A 20,259-nucleotide genomic window follows, 5' to 3' on the forward strand; every position below is an offset into this window, starting at 1 on the left:
TTTTGAGTTCCTTTTGCAACATATCAAACTTGACATTAAAGTTGGTCATCTGGTCCAGTAGAGAGCACAAAGCTGCAGCCATCAGATTGGAAATGTCTGTGGTTACTTCCAGACTAGTAGCCGGTGATGATGTGCTGGCCGTTCCTGTTATAAGTTTTGCTTTTGGCGCCATTGTTTCTGCTCCCTGCATCATTGTTTACACAAGAGGAAAGTTTAAAAGTTCTCCGTAAGTCTGGTGATTTATTGCTTTTTTGCTGGTCCGCCACACACTCCATTGTAATCCACTTCCTTCAAGCCGCCCTTTCAGCCTCCCACTTTAAACTCAGTCTTTTCAGGTTGGTGCATTCCCCTCCCCTTCCACTTGTTTGGGGCTTTGGGACGGGTTTACTGCTAGCATTTTATCGTTTGCTGGGTTATGGCTTCACTCACATTTGTACTTACATTCGTTGCGCATGTAGAGACAATCATTCCTTGGGATCCTTCTACGCTCGGTCCGGTATACGCCTCTTGGTGCTGTACTGACTCTGTGCTGCGGGGACCTATCGGGGCAAAAAGGTGCTTCAATCCTTTGGCTTCCGCCTTGGGAGAGGCACCTCTCGCGCCCCAGGCTACAACCCCTCTACAGGGAGTCTGGGGGGTCCAAGATCAATTCAGACCCCCTCCCATTGGCACATTTGCGGGCCGCTCACATCAGAGGTACGGTGGAGCACACCCGCCTGTGAGTCGCCAAAACCGGTGCTCTTACAAAGGAATTTCAAAGGGAGATTAGAAAGAGAGACTGCTAAATTGCAATTGATAATGAAGCTCAAGACAATGCATCCTCCTAGCCTGAATTGAGACCTGGTTTCCCTGTCTCATTACCAATGTGTGCTATTATCATTTGGCATCTGAAACCATTCCACTCCCCAAGATATAAGGACCAATCCATGTGTTCTAATTCCTAATCAGGGTCTTTTTGAAAGAAATTAAATCCAGATAGGAACAGAGAAATCTAATCTTTTTAAAAAAAAACTTTTCAGAATAAGCCAAAATAATTTCTTCAATGTACATTGTGCTTGTCAGAAGAATCCAATCCAAGAAGTGTGCTTGCACACAAAAAGCTTATACCTGGAATAAAACATTGTTGGTCTTAAAACTGCCATGGGACTCCAATTGTGGTTTTTTTGTTTTTTCTCTTTCCTCCCCCTCCCTCCAAAGAGGAGGAGCATCTCTGGAAAAGGAAGCAAAAGTGTGGTGGAGAGCTTGTTTTTGTATCTCTACAGCACGAAGCAGCCACAAAGCTCTTTGTGTGTGAGTGAGTGAGAAAGCAAAGGAGGAAGGCTTGTTTTTGTATCTCTCCAGCACAAAGGAGCCACAAAACTCTCTCTGTATCTGTGTGCGTGAGAGAGACAGTGCGTGAGAGAGTGAGGGAGGAAGGGAGGGAGGCTTGTTTTTGTATCTTTCCAGCACAAAGCAGCCACGAAACTCTACGTGTGTGTGTGTGCGCGCGTGCACGCACGCGTGTGTGTGTCGGGGGGAGGCAAGAGGCCAGCTCTGGGAACCCACAGGGTTCAGGCTTGGACTCCTTGACAGGTGGGCTCCAGCTGGCAATGCCACTCGAGTTCTCTGCTGTGCCTTCTATAGAAGGGGCATTCAAGTGGATGGCTCTTTTTCCCCAAAGCTTGAGGAGGAAAGGAATCAAATCCCCAAAGTTTTGTGCCCCTGCTCAAGGGGTTCCTGAGACAGTAGGCTGGCTGGCTATAGCCTCAGTGGGCAAAGATGACAGGCAGGATGAGAAAGTTTTAAGAAAACAAGTGAAGGATTGCAATGGAAGACCTAAAAGAAGGTAAGTACAGAATAAATAAAGAGAATAAAGCACAGCAGGAAAATAAAGTAGAGCTCCCAAGTTTCCTTGCTAACTTAGAGACCAAAAAAAAAACAAAACCCTGAGCAGGAGCAGCTACAGAGAGAAGAGGAGCCGTTGAAGGATTGTAACTTGTTCCCTGCCTCCAAAGATGATGGGAAAGTGTCCCAAATATCAAAATTATGCCCTCAGTTCTAGATCAGAACAGATTATCCAAAACTAAGTTAAAAGCACAACTGGACAGCAGCACTTTGAGAACAACTATTCTTCCAGCTGGACAGCAGCACTTTGAAAACAACTATTCTTCCATCCTGGTTACTTTAAACTCAGATTCCTCATTCAACAAAAATGATGGAAAACAGCTAAAAGTCCTCCTGCTTTCATTTTTCAAACTGATGTGCCTCCACTATTTTTCATCTTAGCTCTCTGAAATCTGATTAATTTGTGTTCTTTCCCCTAAAGATCAAACCAAACTTTATAAAAGTACATTTACATACAATTTATATAAGTTCTAAATGAAAGTATAGTTCTATATATAGTCAGTTCTTCACAATAAAGACATTATTTCAAGAGATCATAGCCTACGGTTTTGGTCTCATATCAAAAACACTCTAAAGAAAACTTTTATATTGGAATCCAAGTTCTAATCTGTCACTTACAATAACTTAAAGGCTCACATGCCACATCAGGACTGGCCTGTGAAGTTACTTCTGCATCCAATGCAGTTTGTCATATGAGTATGTACTTCCTCAGCTCAAAGCCTCCTTGGGAATCCAAACTAGTTGTACCATACTTGAAATCTCAGCCTCTGGTGATGATATCTTAAGGTATGTTTCTGATACAAATAAACATATCGCAAAGGATCTCCACTCTTCAACACTGGAGATTGGCAACAATGGTTCCCCAGGAGGAAATGGCTGGTTTGGAGGGTGGAGTCTTACGGCAGTGTACCTGTCTGGGGTCTCACTCCTCCTCAAACCCCATCCTCTCCAGGTTCCACCCCTCAAATCTCTAGGAATTTCTCAACCTGGAGTTGGCAACCCTATCTCCTTCCCAGCCAACCGTCATCCTACTTTTATCTGCCCCTCTAACTTCAGCTTTCCATCTCCTCCCCCCTCCCTCCTGGAGAGCAGTTGTAATTCTGAGTGATCTCCAGTCCCCACCTGGAGATTACCTCAGCAGGGTATATTGACACAAAGGCTACCCTGCAAAGCAGCTGTTTTCTCCAGGGAACTGATCTCTGCTATGTGGAGTGATCTCCAGCCCTCATATGGAGATTCACCAAACAAGCAAACACTGAGGTGAATTACTTTTAGTAGATCTTTTCAAGGTAACCAACATATCAAACAAAACTACAATATTACAAGGAAGAGTCCATCATTCTCAATGTGTACCCGGATATAAACTCATCTTGTCCCAATCTTCCTCAGGAGTAATCCTATTGTATTGAAAGGTATCAGCCCCTTAATACAGCTCAGTGTTGTGTTAGGAGCAAACCAGTGCTTAACTTCTTTATTTCTTCAAATTATCCTGGAAAAAACCCATGGTTATTTAAAATGAAAAGCAACATGAAGCTGAATGGAATATTATATATTTTTAAAAAATATATTATTTTGTAATTTTTTTTAACTTACTTCTGGATCCATTTCAAGTGTTTGTATTAGGAGCAAGCCAGTCTTGTCTTCTCTAACTAGATGCAAAAGCCTTCTATATTTTGCCGGCTTAAATGCTCTCCATGATCACTGTATTAATATTTATAGTAGTAGCAAACCAGTAATCTTTTCTACCTGGCTGGAAGCCTTCGATTTTAAATTTGGCTGGCAAAATGGTCTCTACAACAAGCTGGAACCCAGACTCTATAAATAAAACTATTCTAATTAATTCCATGCAGCTGCATGTTGGATAACTCTTTCTTAAAGGTATGAAACATTAACAAAGTTGTTATAGGCTGAACCTCTGTGTAATACTTTCACTTTTAAATTGTAATTAATGTAATACTGGGGATATTGACACATAGAAAGTAATACGTTTCTGGGATGATTTCAAAATGGTTTAACTCTTTATATTGAAGATGATAATTCCACAATTAATTTAAAATGTAAAAATTGAACCCAGTTCATCTCTTTAAAATATTACATTTTAAAACTTATCACTAGTAGGCAGTTTAACATAACTTGCTGCCAGATCTACTTGTACACAGAAGATAGCGGGCATGGGAATTGTTGGAAATTTTAAAAATCTCATATATTTGCCTGGCCATCAGTCATTGCTCCATTTTTACCAATTTGGGCATGTGATTCCACATTTTTGAAAGACTTTGACCTTCAAAATGAGGCTTTTATGACTATTGTAGGTAATGCATCCCATTCTGTTGCAACAGGAATGAGTACATATTTTATGGGAAATGTGACCTTCAATACATTTTTGAAGGGGCCTTGCCGTCTAGTGATAATTTAAAACAATTCTGGCTGTAGATACATTTCACCACATAATACCACAAAATCTAAACAAAACTCATGATTATGAAGCAATCCTTTTGCTCGTTTAGGACTGTGCCATCTAATGCCCTAAATTTTCAGTATTAAGGTATGAGACCCATTTTATCAGGTACATGAACTGTTACACAACCTGGTCAAGTAGGTTCTGTATCATGAAAACAGAGGTCATTTCGGGGAGGATCGCGGGGGATCGCAGTTCCCCCGGGTGAGGTACGGGGGGCGGGGCACATGACGAAGCCCCGCCCCCTGCTTCCAGCTGCCCCGCTTCCAGCCCTCATTCAGCCAGGAGGCGGCAGGAGAAGAGGGAGGGTAAGTTGCTTCCTCCCTGCCTCTCCCCACCCCTGCCTGCCTGGGGCCAGGGAGGGCCTTTGCGGGGCTTCCTTGCACTCCCGCCGGCCTTGCAGGTCCACCGCCCTCATGGGGCTCGGCAGTGGAGCTGCAAGGCCGGCAGCGGCGGCCAGGACCATTGGGGGCGGGGTGTGTGGCCTTATGATACACGTCCGGTGATGTCAGGGGGTGTGGCCTTATGACACACTTCCGGTGATGTCAGGGGGTGTGGCATATGCTAATGAGTTATGCTAATGAGTTCTCCTAGCTCTTTTTCTACGAAACGACCCCTGCATGAAAACATATGTCACAATAAAGTGTCAGTCTTGGCATGAGATACTCTGTTTCAGTTGTATTAGATTAAAATGGCTACTCTGTAGAATTTGTCATTATTCTATGTGTACCTTGGAAATTTTTTCTTATATCTAAATTATATCTTAAGTCACAGCAGCCTTTACAATTATGCATGCACATACATTTACACTACACACTAAGTGACATCCTTGCACAGTTCACAGCAGGTTTTCCCCAGTTACGTCAATTTTTGCTTGGTACTTCCTAGTTTTAGTCTGCAAAAGAGGAGGTTATTCAAACCAGAATCTGACACTGCAAGAACATATCCCTTCACAGGCTGTGTAGAAAGAAACCATTCACTTACTTGAGGGTCCCTGAGAGTCTCTGATCTCACCATGATGCTGGACGTGCAGTATAATTCAGTATGCAGAACAGCAAACGAAAAAGCCCAGGCCAAAGCACACACACACCAAAAGAAGAACAGTAGAATACAGCAGAGGAGGCAGCCACAACAAAAGGAAAGAAGGGGAACAAGGGAAACAGTATGTTAGTTAATAACTAAAAATACATGCAACAATTCTCATCAGCAATACATAGCTCCAGATACAGGAACTGAAGCAAAATAAAAAACCACATAGGCAAGTATGCTTGGAGAAGGCCATTAGCAGATTTGCTGTTGTTAGTGAAAGGCTGATTCTCTCCACAAAGTTTTCATTTATTAATCACATAACTATATGCAGAACAAGATTCACAATTAAAAATAAGGTGGCTGAGCTTATCTTTAACCTATAAATCGCTATAATGATGCTGCTGGTACAAAATCATGAATTAAACACTTAGCTACAGACTTAGACGGACTAAATAAATGTTGGAGGATTTCTGAAGTCATCTTATTGAGCTAGATTATTGAGAAAGAAGAATGGAATCTTACAGGAAAAGTGGAAGGGATCTGGAGTTTTATACAACAACGTACATATAACAGTTTGAAAACATGGATTTTACTGAGTCAATATTATACAAAACGTTACCCAGCTTCATCCTCAAGTAGCTTTTTCGCCAGAGCATTTATAAGGCATTACCTACTTCAAACACTAGTGAAACAGCAAGCAAGGGAAATCTTAATATTATTTCTGTACAGTATAAGGCTGTAACATTTGAAGAATTTTAGAAATTGTGTAATACATTGTTTTAAAACTTTATACAGGAAATCATTGTATTATATTAAGACAATCACTCCTTTTATCATTTTTTGTCTCAAAAAAAGCCATGATATGCCACAAGTTTTTCTATTAAACTGCACACATATAAAGCAAGTATATCACCCTGCTTCTAAGTGCATTTCAATTTTGATACCTCCCCTCAAATTAAAAAAACCCTGACAACACTTCTGTGGGAGCCTGCCAGTTTGAGTGGAAAAACTACACAGGGCTACTAAACCTCCCCCACACCCAAGCTACTCTTCAGCTCAAGATTCCCCACCCTAACCCCAAGCTTCTCGAGTTGGTTACTTCCAATTTTAAAATAAAAAATAGATATAAGTCAGGAGGGAATGTTGCATCTCCCAGGTAACTTCTACTGTGGTCTTCAGAAAGCAGGAAAAGCCAATGTATTAACAAATTCTAATGTTAACTGGCCAGGGCAGTTATATCAGGAAAACCTTTATCAAGAAAAAAAATGTATCCACAAATTTCTGAAGTGGATTTCTAACTCTTCCCCCCTATTGTTAAAACTGGAGAATTGCTACCTAGTTTAAACATAGTATCATCTCAGCATTTTAACAGTCAACAGTTTGTTGTAGTGGACCGAGGATTTGAGAGGACACAGTTATCAATCCCACTCTGTCAAGCAAGGCCGCTAGGTGATCTTGGGCCAGTCACCCACCCTCAGCCACACAGGGTTGTTGTGAGGATAAAATGGAGGAAAGGAGAATAGTGTAAGCTGTTGTAGATCCCCACTGGAAAGAAAGGCAGGGTATAAATGGAGTAAACAAAGTCTACCCTGGTTGTTATACATGTTTAGGTATAATGTACAATGAAGCACATCTACATATTGGTAAACAATGGCATATACCCATCCATCTAAGGACTTTATGGAATGTGACTTTCCTGCTTCCCCCACATCTGCAATATTGAGCATCCCCCCCCCCATTTTTTTTTGTTCCAGGTGCCAACAGATCCTCAAAAACATCATGGGGGGAGTAAGGATCTCCATTGGGCACAAGGAATCAGTGGAAATCACTGCTTCTACAAACAGAACATATTGGAGGAGGAACTGCATGCTTATATACAGGCAATGTTCACCCATAAAACCAACCCTATGAATGTATGATTTTTTCCAATGGGTACATTTTCATCCCAGTCAATCTGACATTACAGGGTTAAAAGAAATGTCCCACCAGTTTTGCAAAGGAAAACTGACACAGGACAATACTGAAATGAAGTAATATAGCCAGTAGGTTGACGCACAACATGGACTTGGAGACCAACAGCAAAGTAATGATGAATATCAGAAATGTTTATAATTAGTAATGATAATGCGTTCCTTCACAGTTAGTGAGCTCTGTTCAAAACAGTTTTTGTAAACAAAAACAGCAGTTTTATAAGGAACAAAACTGGTGATAATCAATATGCAAAAGATGTGGCAAACACCTATTCAAGAGTACTCACTACAAACATGAATTTGCTTATGATATTTTTCCACTCCAAGATATATGTTTTTGGTTAGTAAATTTCTGTACACCTCAATTTCTGTACATACTGGTTAAGGGGAAATTTTTAATAAGCAGCTACCTTACTGTTATACATGAGCATATTAACAGGGTCTTTAAATCAATTAAAATATATACTAGGCCATTTATACCATCATACAAAAATACCACTAACATTTTCCTAAGAAATAAATTACTATGTCTCATCTCCAGTCATTTAAAGTAAATCCAAACCCAACGTTTGTTGGGGTAGGACTTGTATCTGAATATAAAGTTCCCAAGCTTTCCAAACCATCCCTTGGGAAACAGGTAACACATATTTCAAATTCATCTTACCTGTGATGGAAATTTGAAATGAATATTTAACAGAACTATGATCATATCTAACAGTAAGAGAGAAAATGCACTAAACTGGAGCATCATCAACAACACTAGCCATTAATGAGAAGGTCACACCCCCATATGAGTGGGTTATACTACCAGCAGCATTTTCTTTTAAAAGAGTAGGAGAAAGATGGGTGTAACCAGTAAAGGTGAGAAGCAGGGTCCCATGTTGTCTAACAGGATGTCAAAGATAAGTTTGGGGGATGGTTTTTAAAAAGCATGTGATTTATGTGGGATTCAGCTTAACTATAAAATAACCTGCATGAGGATAAAAAATGTTTAGATACTGACAAGGAAGCTATTACAGGCGATATGGGGCAGACAAACTGGCACTGCGTAGCTGAAGGTTTATATGACATTTCTAAAAGAGACGATTTTACTTCACAATTATAGCAGGGCTGGGGGGAACAGCATGGAACAACAAAGCTCCCCCCCCCTCCGAGCCCATGACCAGAATGATATCATCTTGCCATCTTTCACATGCAAGGTTTTAAAGAAAAAAGTTGATGAAAGTATAGCATCTTACACTACACAAGGACCATACTCTGTGTACCATACTCTGTTTGCTTAACTTTAGTATAGCATCTTAAGCATAAATGGTTCAGGTGAGTTTTACAATGCAACCATTATTAGATTAATCGGTACTTACCTACGGTAATGAAACAGAGCAGCAAGAGAGTCTAGCCACTAATACCTCAATCAAGGTTATACAATGGAACAAATGCCAGCAAGAGAAACACTGAAGCAGGAAAGCTGAGTGAAGCAGATAGAACCCAAGATTATTGCAATGGCAAGTATGTAAATATTTCAGCACTGCATAGCTAATTACTTTCAAGGTGCTCCTAAGCAATAGGCTAACACACAAGCCTCCTGAGGTTTGCTTTTGTTACCTCATGTTCACAAATAAGCAGCTTTTTTTATACTGATGACAGTACACATTTTTAACACTGGGCTTGAAGAGATATAGAAGTTAGCTTACACTTTTGACATACAAAACTATAACTTCATTTTTACTTATGTTACAGGCAAGATTTTTTTTATAGTTTACTTTTATCACTAGAATTTTATTGATTAAACAATATACAGACTGCAGAATAAGGAGAGGCTGACATATTCAAATATTCATCTCTGTGTACTGCCTCCTGCTAATTATGTGGGCTGAAATGGCCCATCTCCACGTGAGGGTATATAAATAAGATATTAAAAGTGGTAATACAGAGAAACCAGTGAAGGAACATTTCAGTCTTCCTGGACATGCTATAATTGGGAAGCTGCCATTCTTTAGCAAAGAAAAAAGAAGAAAAAGCCCACTCTTCAAAGAGACACTGTAGAGCAGACCTTGACAAATTTTCTTTGGCTCTCGGTACCAGTACAAAAAACTAGCTTTGTACATACTGCAATAAAATCATTGCTGAAAATACTAGGAGCCACAATGACATTCCTAGGCATCATGGCAGCCTGACATCTGGGATTTGTCAAGCCCTGATCTAGTGAGCAGATTGATACTATCAGCCACCGGCTCAGTGAGCAGCTGGCTCTTTCACTTTAGACAGTGACTGCCCTTTGTTACAATGTATAGAATCTATTCAGCTAGCTATACCAAGTCATCATCAGCTGGAGGTAGCTATGACCTACTCCAATTGGCTCTTCCACACATAGATCTCTTTCTTACATTGCTGGGTAATCTTATATCACGGTCATAATACTCCCTTTTACATGCCTTGCATGCACACAGTATCTACCGTGTTTCCCCGAAAATAAGACACTGTCTTATATTTATTTTTTCTCAAGAAGACACACTAGAGCTTATACCACAAATGCATAGAAATCCTGCTAGGGCTTATTTTTGGGGTAGGTCTTATTTTCGGGAAAACAGGGTATTTGGGTGTCTGACAACACTTCATAGCTGTAACAAGTGTGGTTCCAGTCATACAAAATTCTATGGCTCAATAGACTGAGGTGCCATCAGGGTTTTTTTTTGTTTGTTTTTGCTTTGCACTTGAACAGAGTAACATGACTATCCTCTGAAACTAAGTGGGTAGTTCTCCTAGATGCCCCCTACATCTCCCAAAGTTTGGTGTAGTGGTTAAGAGCGGCAGACTAATCTGGAGAACCAGGTTTGATTCTCCAATCCTCCACATGCAGGCAGCTGGGTGACCTTGGGTCAGTCACAGTTCTCTCAGAGCTGTTCCCTCAAGAGCACTTCTCTCAGAGTTCACTCAGCCCCACCTACCTCACAGGGTATCTGTTGTGGGGAGAGGAAGGGAAAGAGATTGTAAGCCACTCTGAGACTCCGAGTGAAGGGCAGGGTATAAATCCAAGTCTTCTTCTCATTAGAGAACATCAGAATTTTAACACAGAAGCACATTCAAACCTGATCATATTCTCTTTCACTTTCTGCATACTTCAAGACAGATTTTCAGGAAAACACAGAGGTTGTATCAAAATATGTTCTTCTGTGCACAAAAACACACAGTAGTATGATTTACTCAGTCAGGTCATTGGTCCATCAAACTTAGCACTGTTTTAATTGGACAGACCTTCTCCTCTGAGGTGGAAGACATCTCCATGGGTTATTCCCATTATTCCTTTAGGTAGGCAGGAAACACTTTTTTCCCCTTTCTCTTGGTGCCTTGGGAATAGCCCAGCCCCTCAGTTCTATTCCTGCCTCTTAGGGAGTAGCAGCTAGGGTCAAGGCTCTGCCTTTCTAACTATTCTTATTGTCTGTTTCTTCCAACTCTCTACCTTTTTCTCCTTCCCAACTTTCCCCTGACTTTATATCTTCCTAAATCTCTCCCTCTCTTCCTCTGCTGTCCGACGAGAGTCAACAGTCAACAGTCTTTGAGGGAGCTCCTTTTATCTCGAGTGCTGCTGAGTGGAAGAAGATGGCGGCGGCAGCAAAGCACGCCGACGGTTTTTCCTCTGCCGAGGATGAAACATTCACCGCCACGGCTGACTGTGGGGCCAACTTGCCTTCGGGGCCTGATTGTGCCACCCCAATGGAGCCAGCAGAGGCGGCAGCACAGCATGCTCAGAAACACCACCGGACGCCAGAAGACACGGAAGACATTCCCGGGGCTATGTTTGACTCCTCAAATCTTATGCGGGTGTTCAGGCAGGCTATGCAGGAGGAGATCTCTGTACCAAGGTGGGCCTTACTGGCTAAGGTGGTGCCCAGACCTCTCCAGCTCAATACCCAGCTCCCTGGCCTACCAAAGCGGCCCAGAAAGCACCTCCTAGTTCTCATAAAAGACAAAGGGGGGACCATTGGGAGGAGGAGGATGACTCTTCTGTCTCCCTCATTGAGGACAGGGAGGAGGGTGAATTCCTCTCTGAAGAGGAAGAGGAGGAAATGAAAATGCCTGAGCAATCCAGTAGATTCTTTAAGGCAGAGGACTACCACTACTTCCTCACTGAGGCAATCAAAGCCTTAGAGATTCAGGACACTCCTGCTACAGAAGAGCAAGGTCCTGCCAAGCCTAGATTTAAGTCTCATTCCAGGGGACTCTCTGAATTTTTTGCTCCAGAGGAACTAGTCAAGAATGGTGTCTTACCATTTCCTGAGTACTTTGAGAGACAGCTGAGGATGGCATGGGACAGACCCACAGTGAATAGACAGTTTCCTGGTTTTGTCAAAAAGTTTTATGCTTTACCTTCCTATCCGAATGAGCTTTTACAGGTACCACCGGTGGATGGCCCTCTGGCAGCCAAACAGTCTACAGGCCTAGTATCCGAGGACAGACACAGTTCTAGGCACTATCCGATCAATAAGAAGGTGGATGCTACACTTAAGAAGATTTATGAAGCCATTACCATGACTGTGAGAGCTGCAGCTACTACATCCATAGCATCCAGAGCATCGATTGTCTGGATCCACAAGCCAATACAGCTTCTACACGAGAACATTTACAGGGGTCTTTTTGAAGGGGCTTCGTGCATCCTGAAGGGCTCTTCATTTTCTGCAGATGCCACATTGGATATCTTGACCTTCACATCCAGAGCCATGGCTTCTACAGCTGTAGCCAGGGGCCTGCTTTGGTTGAGGGCTTGACAAGCTGATTTTCAGTCCAAACTGAAACGTCTCCCTATCAACCTTCTGGAACTGAAAGCAATTCAACACACACTGAATCATTTCAACCAGGCGATTCACAGGCAACACGTCTTGGTTCGAACAGACAACATCTCGGCCAAGGCGTACCTCAACAACCAGGGCAGCTCCAGATCTTCCCGACTACATCGGGAGGTGATACAGATTCTCAACTGGGCCGAGAAGAATGTGGCATCGGTCTGGGCTGAGCACATGAAAGGAGCTATCAACATTCAAGCAGCCTGGCTCAGCCGGAAGACCATTCTCGAGGGGGAATGGGCTCTCCACCTGAGACTGTTCAGCTTCATCATGCGGCATCTAGGACAGCCATTGGTGGACCTCTCTGCGTCCCTGGGGAACCATCAAGTACCCCGGTTCTTCACGAGATACCACCACCCGGAAGCAGAAGCAACAGATGCCCTCACTGCTCCATGGGCCCAGGGTCTTCTCTATGCATTTCCACCACTCCCACTGATCCCAAGAACCATTCATCAGATTCGGGAGCAGAGAGCGCAAGTTATCCTGGTGCCCCCCCCCCCCATGGGCACGATGTCCAAGAGTAGGTGACAGAATGTCCAAGGCATCCATCAGCACTGTTCTCAGATCCTGCATATCAGAGGCCTATAAACCAGCTGGATTGGACGTCCTGAAAGGGATCACGGCGCATTCACTGAGAAGTGCTTCTACCAATGCAGCCTTTTCCAACTGGGCAACGGTCGATGAAGTATGTAGAGCAGCAACCTGGGCTTCTATCTCCAGAATCGTCCAGCACTATAAATTGAACACATTAGATTCTGCCGATGCGGCGTTTGGAAGAAGAGTTCTCCAGCACTGACTTCAGCTGATGATGATGACCCACCCAAATGATGGACACTGCTCTGGGAGGTCCCATGGAGATGTCCTCCACTTCAGAGGGAGAACGGCCATTGACACTTACCGTGAAGGGTCCTTCTCCTCTGAGGTCAGGAGGACATCTCAGCCCTCCCGTTCTTCATCATCGTCTTCTCTACCTGTTTGTGCTGCTCTCTTCTTCCCTATTTTCTTCTCTCTCTACTGTCATACCACCTACCTTTCAGGGGAGGTACGCATGGTAACTGTATTATAATTCATGTTAACAATGTTAGCAGGTTTTACTTGTTTTTACACAGGAGAATTAGTTTGGGTTAGCATTTTACTGCTTGCAAAGACCCAGAACTGAGGGGCTGGGCTATTCCCAAGGCGCCCAGAGGAAGGGGGGGAAGTGGGCTATTCCCAAGGCGCCAAGAGGAAGGGGGGGAAGTGTTTCCTGCCTTCCTAAAGGAATGATGGGAATAACCCATGGAGATGTCCAATGTTCCCTCTAAACTGTTAAGTCTTATGAGCAAAAATTCTACTTTGTGAGCTTCTGCCATTAAACTTGTGAGCGAGTGATTTGGCCATAAATTAGTTTGCTCTGTAGCAATCTTTCCTGAGCTAAGACAAAAGTGTGTGAGCCGGAGGCTAAAACCTGTGAGCTAACTCACACTTAGAGGGAACACTGGAGATGTCCTCCTGACCTCAGAGGAGAAGGACCCTTCACGGTAAGTGCCAATGGCCATTTTCAACTCCAAGATTATTTTAACTAGAGACTGACCCTGGGTAAAGGCATACAAAGTATGTCTCTATCACCAATCAACAGGTTCTCCATGAACTTCAAATTCAATCTCATAATTAGGACCGAACCCGGTTTTTTCTCTGGTAAATTGCAGCCACAGAGAGAAAGGGGAGAAAAAAATTATTCCTGCCAGATACAGAACTCATTCAAAGTATCCTGCAAACCAATTTATCAAGAATTCACTCTGTGAAGATCCATAGTAAAGGCAGGGTTTGGGGAGAGAAAGGAATGTGAAGAAAGAGTTTACATTAACAAACTAAAGGCTATTCTACCCAGTCCCAAGAGTGTGGTTTCGTTACCCAGTTGGCAAAATAACCTGGGGTATGGTATGCTACTAAACTTTTGGTATTACACATTAAGTTGTTCAGGGTGGTGAGAACCAGGGAAGACTGTGAGACACTCCAGAGGGAAGACCGGGTGAGTGGGCATCAACGTGGAAAATGAGGTTCAATGTGGGCAAGTGCAAAGTAATGCACATGGGAGCCAAAAATCCTAACTATTAACATATCTTGAGGGGGTATGAAGTGGCGATAACTGACCAGGAGAAAGATCTTGTAGTCCTGGTAGATAACTCACAGAAAATGTCAACTCAGTGTACAACTGCAATAAAAAAAGGCAAATGCTATGCTGGAGATTATTAGGAAGGGGACTGAAAACAAATCAGCCAGGATCATAATGCCCCTGTATAAATCTATGGTGCAGCCTCATTTGGAATACTGTGTACAGTGTGGGTCACTGCCCCTCAAAATAATATATTATTTATATCATTGGAAATATAGCATTGGAAAAAGTACAGAAAAGGGCAACTAAAATGACTAAGGGCATGGAACAACTTCCCCTACGAAGAAAGGTTAAAGAGGTTAGGGCTCTTTAGCCTGGAGAAATTATGAGGGGTGGCATGATAGAGGTTTACAAAATTATGCATGGGATAGAGAATGCAGAGAAAGAAGTACTTTTCTCTCTTTAATACAAGAACTTGTGGGCACTAAATGAAATTAATGAGCACTAGGCTTAGAACAGATAAAAGGAAGTACTTGTTCACCCAAAGAGTAATTAACACATGGCATATACTGCCGCAAGAAGTGGTGGCAGCTACAAGCATGGACAGCTTCAAGAGGGGATTAGATAAACATATGGAGCAGAGGTCCATCAGTGGCTATTAGCCACAAGGTATAGCTGGAACACTATGTCTGGGACAGTGATGCTCTGTATTCTTGGTGCTTGAGGGACAACAGTGGGAGGGCTTCTGGAGTTCTGGCCCTGCTAGTAGACCTCCTGAATGCAAAGCACTTTCCTTCATATCAGTGGGAGAGGCCCAACACAGAAAACGGAACACCAAACCTTCCCCCAATCTAGCATCCCCTGAATAACAGCTTTCCATGAAAATTGCTGGGGCAATATCTATCTACCAAGTGCGAGAACTAAGAAAAACTGTATGCACTGCTTATCTATTTTTCTAACACATAACAGAGCAGGTCTTTATAACTTGCAAACCATCAAGCCAAACCACCTGACTAACAGAAAGAATAAGAGATATACTGAGCCCATGGTGGGCTGCCCTGAAGCTGCAATTGGCTGGGTGGGTCACAAGTTGCACAGTACAAAAGAGGTTATCTGACAGTGAGAAAAGAAAACATCTCATATTCCTTTGTTCCTCTTTTAGAAAGGCTTCAGAAGAAATTCTTAATAGCTTTGTGTTAGCAATACCAGAATATAGACACTGGAGCAGTACTTTTCCATCTGAACTTATACCAACTTGATCTTTTGTACAGACGTAATACATTACTTGCAGTAAATCATTCATTGGTCTATTTTTAAATTCCCTTCCAAAGTCAATGAAGACTATTTTTCACTCAGTTATAAATCTGGTGCCATGTCTTCCTTTGAACTCATGCAAGTTCCTCTCTATTTTGCCTACATGCAGTATCCACAGTACTGAGCCTTGATCGCACGTATGTATTTTAGTCACAAATGTCTAAGAAATTTCAAGAGTATCAGTAATGACAACAAAATTAGTCTGTGTCATAGATTTTCAATTAGCATATCAAAATGTGAAGTCATGATCACATTTAAATCCCTAACATAGTCAGGGAACAGAAAACAAGGAGTGGCTGGAAGTGAGGGTGGTCTTCAATTAAAGGTAAGCATGTATTATCAGCAACAGAAATAAGTCAATGAAATCCATTCTGTAATTTCAACACTGTGGCTCAACACATTGCCAATTCAAGCCAGGATATTAACAAATCATGGTTTTAAGGGGGTTTGCAGTCCTAACAACACAATATTGGGATTTACAAAGCAGCATGTGAATGCTGGATCTAGAGAAGCTGCAGCATGAAATTAGAATTTACAAAGCTGAAAGCAGAAGGAACAGAAAACAAAAGCAGACTAGCAGCTCTAAACCAAGGCTTACTTGTCGTACATTCCAGAATAAAAAAAGAATAAAAATTGGACTATAAACTATGATTAGCACAGACCATAGTTTAGCATGGTAGCTACAGAGCTGTTGTTTTAATCCACTCAAGAAAACGCAGGCTCCTGAGTAAACATAGCAGTCATGGGATAAAAGGACAGGTTCTCCTATGGATTAAAAGCTCGTTAAATGACAGGAAGCAAAGAGTAGGAATAAATGGACAGCTCTCACAATGGAGGGAAGTAAGCAGTAGGGTCTAACAAGGATCAGTACTGGGGCTGCTATTATTTAATTTAGTCATAAATGATCTGAACTAGGAGTGAGTACAGTGGTAGCCAAGGTTGCAGATGACATAAAATTCTTCAGGAAAGTGAAAACCAAGACTGATTATGAAGAGCTCCAAGAGAACCTCCACAAACTGGGGGATTGGGTGACAATGTGGCAAATGAAGTTCAATGTTGGTAACTGTAAAGTGATGCACATTGGGACAACAAATCCCAACTTCAAGTATAGGCCAATGGGGTCTGAACTTGCTGAGACTTAGAGAGAAAAAGATCTTTGGGTTGTAGTGAACAACATAATGAACATGTCAACCCAGTGGGCTGCAGCAGTGAAAAAGGCAACCTTTATGTTAGGGATTCTTAGGAACGGGATTGAGAATAAAATGGCCAATATTGTAGTGCCTCTCTGTATAGATCTATGGTATGGCCACATTTGGAATAATGTGCATAGTTTTCGGCTTCAGTGAAGAATTAACCCTTCACAGTCCTTTATCGGTTTATACAACACTTCCAAGCTTTTAATAGTGCAGTCTGTCACAATTGTTCTGATCACCGTATCTCAAAAAGGACATTGCAGAGCTGGAACAAGTACACAGGAAGGCAACCAAACTGATTCGGGGTTTCGAGCACCTTCCCTATGAGGAAAGACTGGAGAAGCTGGTTTTTTTCAGTTTAGAAAAGAGATGACTAAGGGAGGACATGATATAGAGATTTATACAATTATGGATGGGGTGGAGTTGACAAACAGACATTTTTCTCCCTCCCCTAAAATACTAGAACTTGAGGGCATCCAAAGAAGCTGATGGGCAGTAGGTTCAGGATGGATAAAAGGAAATACTCTTTACACAGAGAGTGATTAAAATGTGGAATTTGCTGCCAGAGGATGTAGTGATGGCCACAGAAATAAACAGCTTTAAAGAAGGATTAGATAGATTCATGGAGGATAAGTCTGTCAATGGCTACTAGCCATGGTGACTAAGGAGAACCTCCACATTCAGAGGCACTAATCCTTTGAATTCCAGAGCCAAGATGTAACATCAGGGGAAGGCCTCAGCCTCTGTGCCCTGTTGTTGGCTGTCCAGAGGATTGGTTGGCCGCTGTGTGAGACAGGATGCTGGACTAGATAGAATACTGGTCTGATGCAGCAGGGCTTTTCTTATGTTCATAACTACTATGGGGTGCAGTCAGACATATACATTTACACTTTTACAGTACCCTGAGAAAAGTTGCTATTACTTCAAGGAAAGGAGCACTGTTCTAATGGATTGATTTGCCCCTACCCTAAGCATAGGCAATCTTGAATGACCAAGGGAAAGGAAACAGAAAACGAAATCTGGCTGCAGAAAAGAAGGGGGGCACAGAGGAGAAATAACCAAAATATTTAGAAGGTGGCACACCCCAAATTGTCTTTTTAAATGTCTTATGTTTGGTAAAACATAGGGAGGAGACAGTACTACCCAGGTTTCTTTACACATGCATATGAATCATTGCCACGAAAGCTTCTTATACCTCAGCAGTAATACTGTGCAGAGATTTCAGCAAAACCATTACATTTGGGGGAAGAACAGTCAAATTATCTGACAATTTTCTTCCTTAATTCATCTGTGATATTAATTTAATCATCAAGGTATTTTCTGGATAAACCTGTAACAATGTATTAATGACAAACACACAGCACTTTTCCAACAAGAAGCTATGCAAATTTATACTACAGCCAATTAATTTTTATGTCCTCATTTGCATGAGTACAGTTTTAAGAATACGCTGAATAACAAATTTCCTTATTTTCTTATCTACATCAAATATTCCTTTACAGAAATCCTTAGTCACTTGACTAGAAGATATTAACACTAGCAATTACCTTGTGTGTGTGTGTGTGTGTATACCCTGTATATATACTTCAATTTACTGAACTTCACAAAAAATTTCAAGTCAAACCATAAGAATTTTTGCACCATAGCTCCATAGTGGCACAATTCTTTGAATAAATTCTAATCCTGATATGTCTCCTTTTAAAAACTGTAGCTGGGTTCCAAGGTGCCATGGTTTAGTAAAAGTCACTGTATTTTATTCATCAGGCCTTTCAATTCAACAGATATAAAATAACAGTCACATATAAGTTAACATTCAAACTCAGCTTTTTCAAATATAAAAATATATTGATTTATGAAAAAAATTCACAGAATACTCATTTTAAATTATTGAAAATGGAAAGGCATACTATCACCAACTTCCTGAAAACATCAGATGCTTGGTTCCCATATTCTAATAATCATGCTAAAAAACAGACCAGCACCATTCTCACTTACAGTTCTTCCTACCTCAAAGTAAAAATTTTCTTTTCTTAATGCTTAGTTATTATGTGCAAGTGCATACAACAAACAACTCTAGTGGCTTTCTTTCTTCTCCAAGAAAGTTGCTTCAAATTGCTTCTCTTCTCCAAATAAATGTATGCAATAGCACCAAAAATTCCAACTGTTTTAATGCAACTGGGTTTCATAACATGCATTTTGCCTTTAAGACCAGAAATGTTACAAAAATAAAACCCCATGACACGTTCACTGTAAGAATTTCACATCTGCAATTTTACAGTTGCCGTTTTATTTCTGACACTGAATGCTTTTCTGAATCTGGACAGCCATTATAGTTCTTTGAAGAGAGTACATTGTATTTTCCTTAACTAAAATGTCATTTTGTCACATAAATCAGGTATCTTTAGGATAGTAATATAATATTGCCATAGTCTTAAATTTAAAAACGGAAGTGTTTATAACACAGATACTATTTAACTTTCCTTTACAAAAAGGAAGAAACAGAAGACCCTTACTAGGCCCTGTAACTTTTCTTCCTTAGAACGGGGGATTGGAGGAAAGTGTCCCTTGCTCCAGATTCCTTTGCTGATGAAATTGGTATGTACATAAATTACTCACTGAAGCTTTATCAGGCTCCCCGTCAACCATAATAGCATCCATGCTGAAGCAGAGCTCATCTGTCTTTCACTCAAAGTTCTTCCATCCTGCAAACTGTAAGGGAAGAAAATTAACTGAATACTTGATATAACCACCACTTTTGAAGGGCAATACAGTAATTTAACAGCAATGTACAAGACAATAAAAGTTGCAGTATAGCAAACAGCACCCAACCATTAGAGCCACAGTCAATTAAACTTACTCATTGTCAGTGCATTTGTTTAAAACGAGCAATAAGCAGCTTTTGGAAAAAAGCAAGGAAAGGATACATCTTATATAAAATTTCAATAGCGGTTGTGGATATGGATATTTCCCCCTTCCTGCAACAACCTTCCCTAGACTTCTAAAGAGCTGATGCTAGAGATCAATGCAGCCATGCTGTCCAGAGTACAGTCACTGAAACAAAATTGCCACCTAACAGCAGCTTTCCCCCATATGGCCGCATTGCTTTTTGTTCAAGCAAGTCCTGGGACTTTCAATATCAGCTTTTCAGAGTTCTTGGGATACTAGGAAAGGATGTGATGAAGGGGGGTAGATTCTTCTCTATGAGTGCTTTTTGATTGGGTATTTTATGGGATCTAGCCTAGTATAAATAACCAAATGCAGCTCATTTCAATAAATGCAACAGTCAATACAATTTGACTTGTGATTTATGACTACAGTAAAAATGAGGAATATATCTGGTTGTTTATAAAAGAAACTTCTGACAGTAACACAGTAAGCATGAATGAATTTCACAATTCTTGGTTGATGTTTATTATTTTTACCAGATCCAAGAAGAAACCAAGGGTAGAGACACATACAGGGCAGAGACAGTTTCAAC

General features: G+C 41.4%; 1 protein-coding gene across 3 annotated transcripts in view; it reads right to left on the bottom strand.

Annotated features, from left to right (window-relative positions):
- OSBPL8 (oxysterol binding protein like 8) overlaps positions 1-19,482 on the bottom strand; it is a 126,111-nt gene extending 106,629 nt beyond the window's left edge. For 2 of the 3 annotated variants that reach the window (XM_015406674.1, XM_015406673.1), the window contains exons 1-2: positions 19,398-19,482; positions 5,327-5,363 (exon numbers count right to left, since the gene is read on the bottom strand). In XM_015406674.1, coding sequence (XP_015262160.1) covers positions 5,327-5,363; positions 19,398-19,439 — 79 coding nt within the window. In that variant the 5' untranslated portion in view covers positions 19,440-19,482. The remainder of the gene's footprint in view (positions 1-5,326; positions 5,364-19,397) is intronic. The other variant, XM_015406676.1, reaches the window with a different exon arrangement.
- Between the last annotated feature and the right edge of the window lie 777 nt (positions 19,483-20,259).

The sequence above is a fragment of the Gekko japonicus genome, unplaced genomic scaffold (genome assembly GCF_001447785.1).
Source record: "Gekko japonicus isolate JY-2015 unplaced genomic scaffold, Gekko_japonicus_V1.1 scaffold188, whole genome shotgun sequence".
Classification (NCBI taxonomy): Eukaryota; Metazoa; Chordata; class Lepidosauria; order Squamata; family Gekkonidae; genus Gekko; species Gekko japonicus.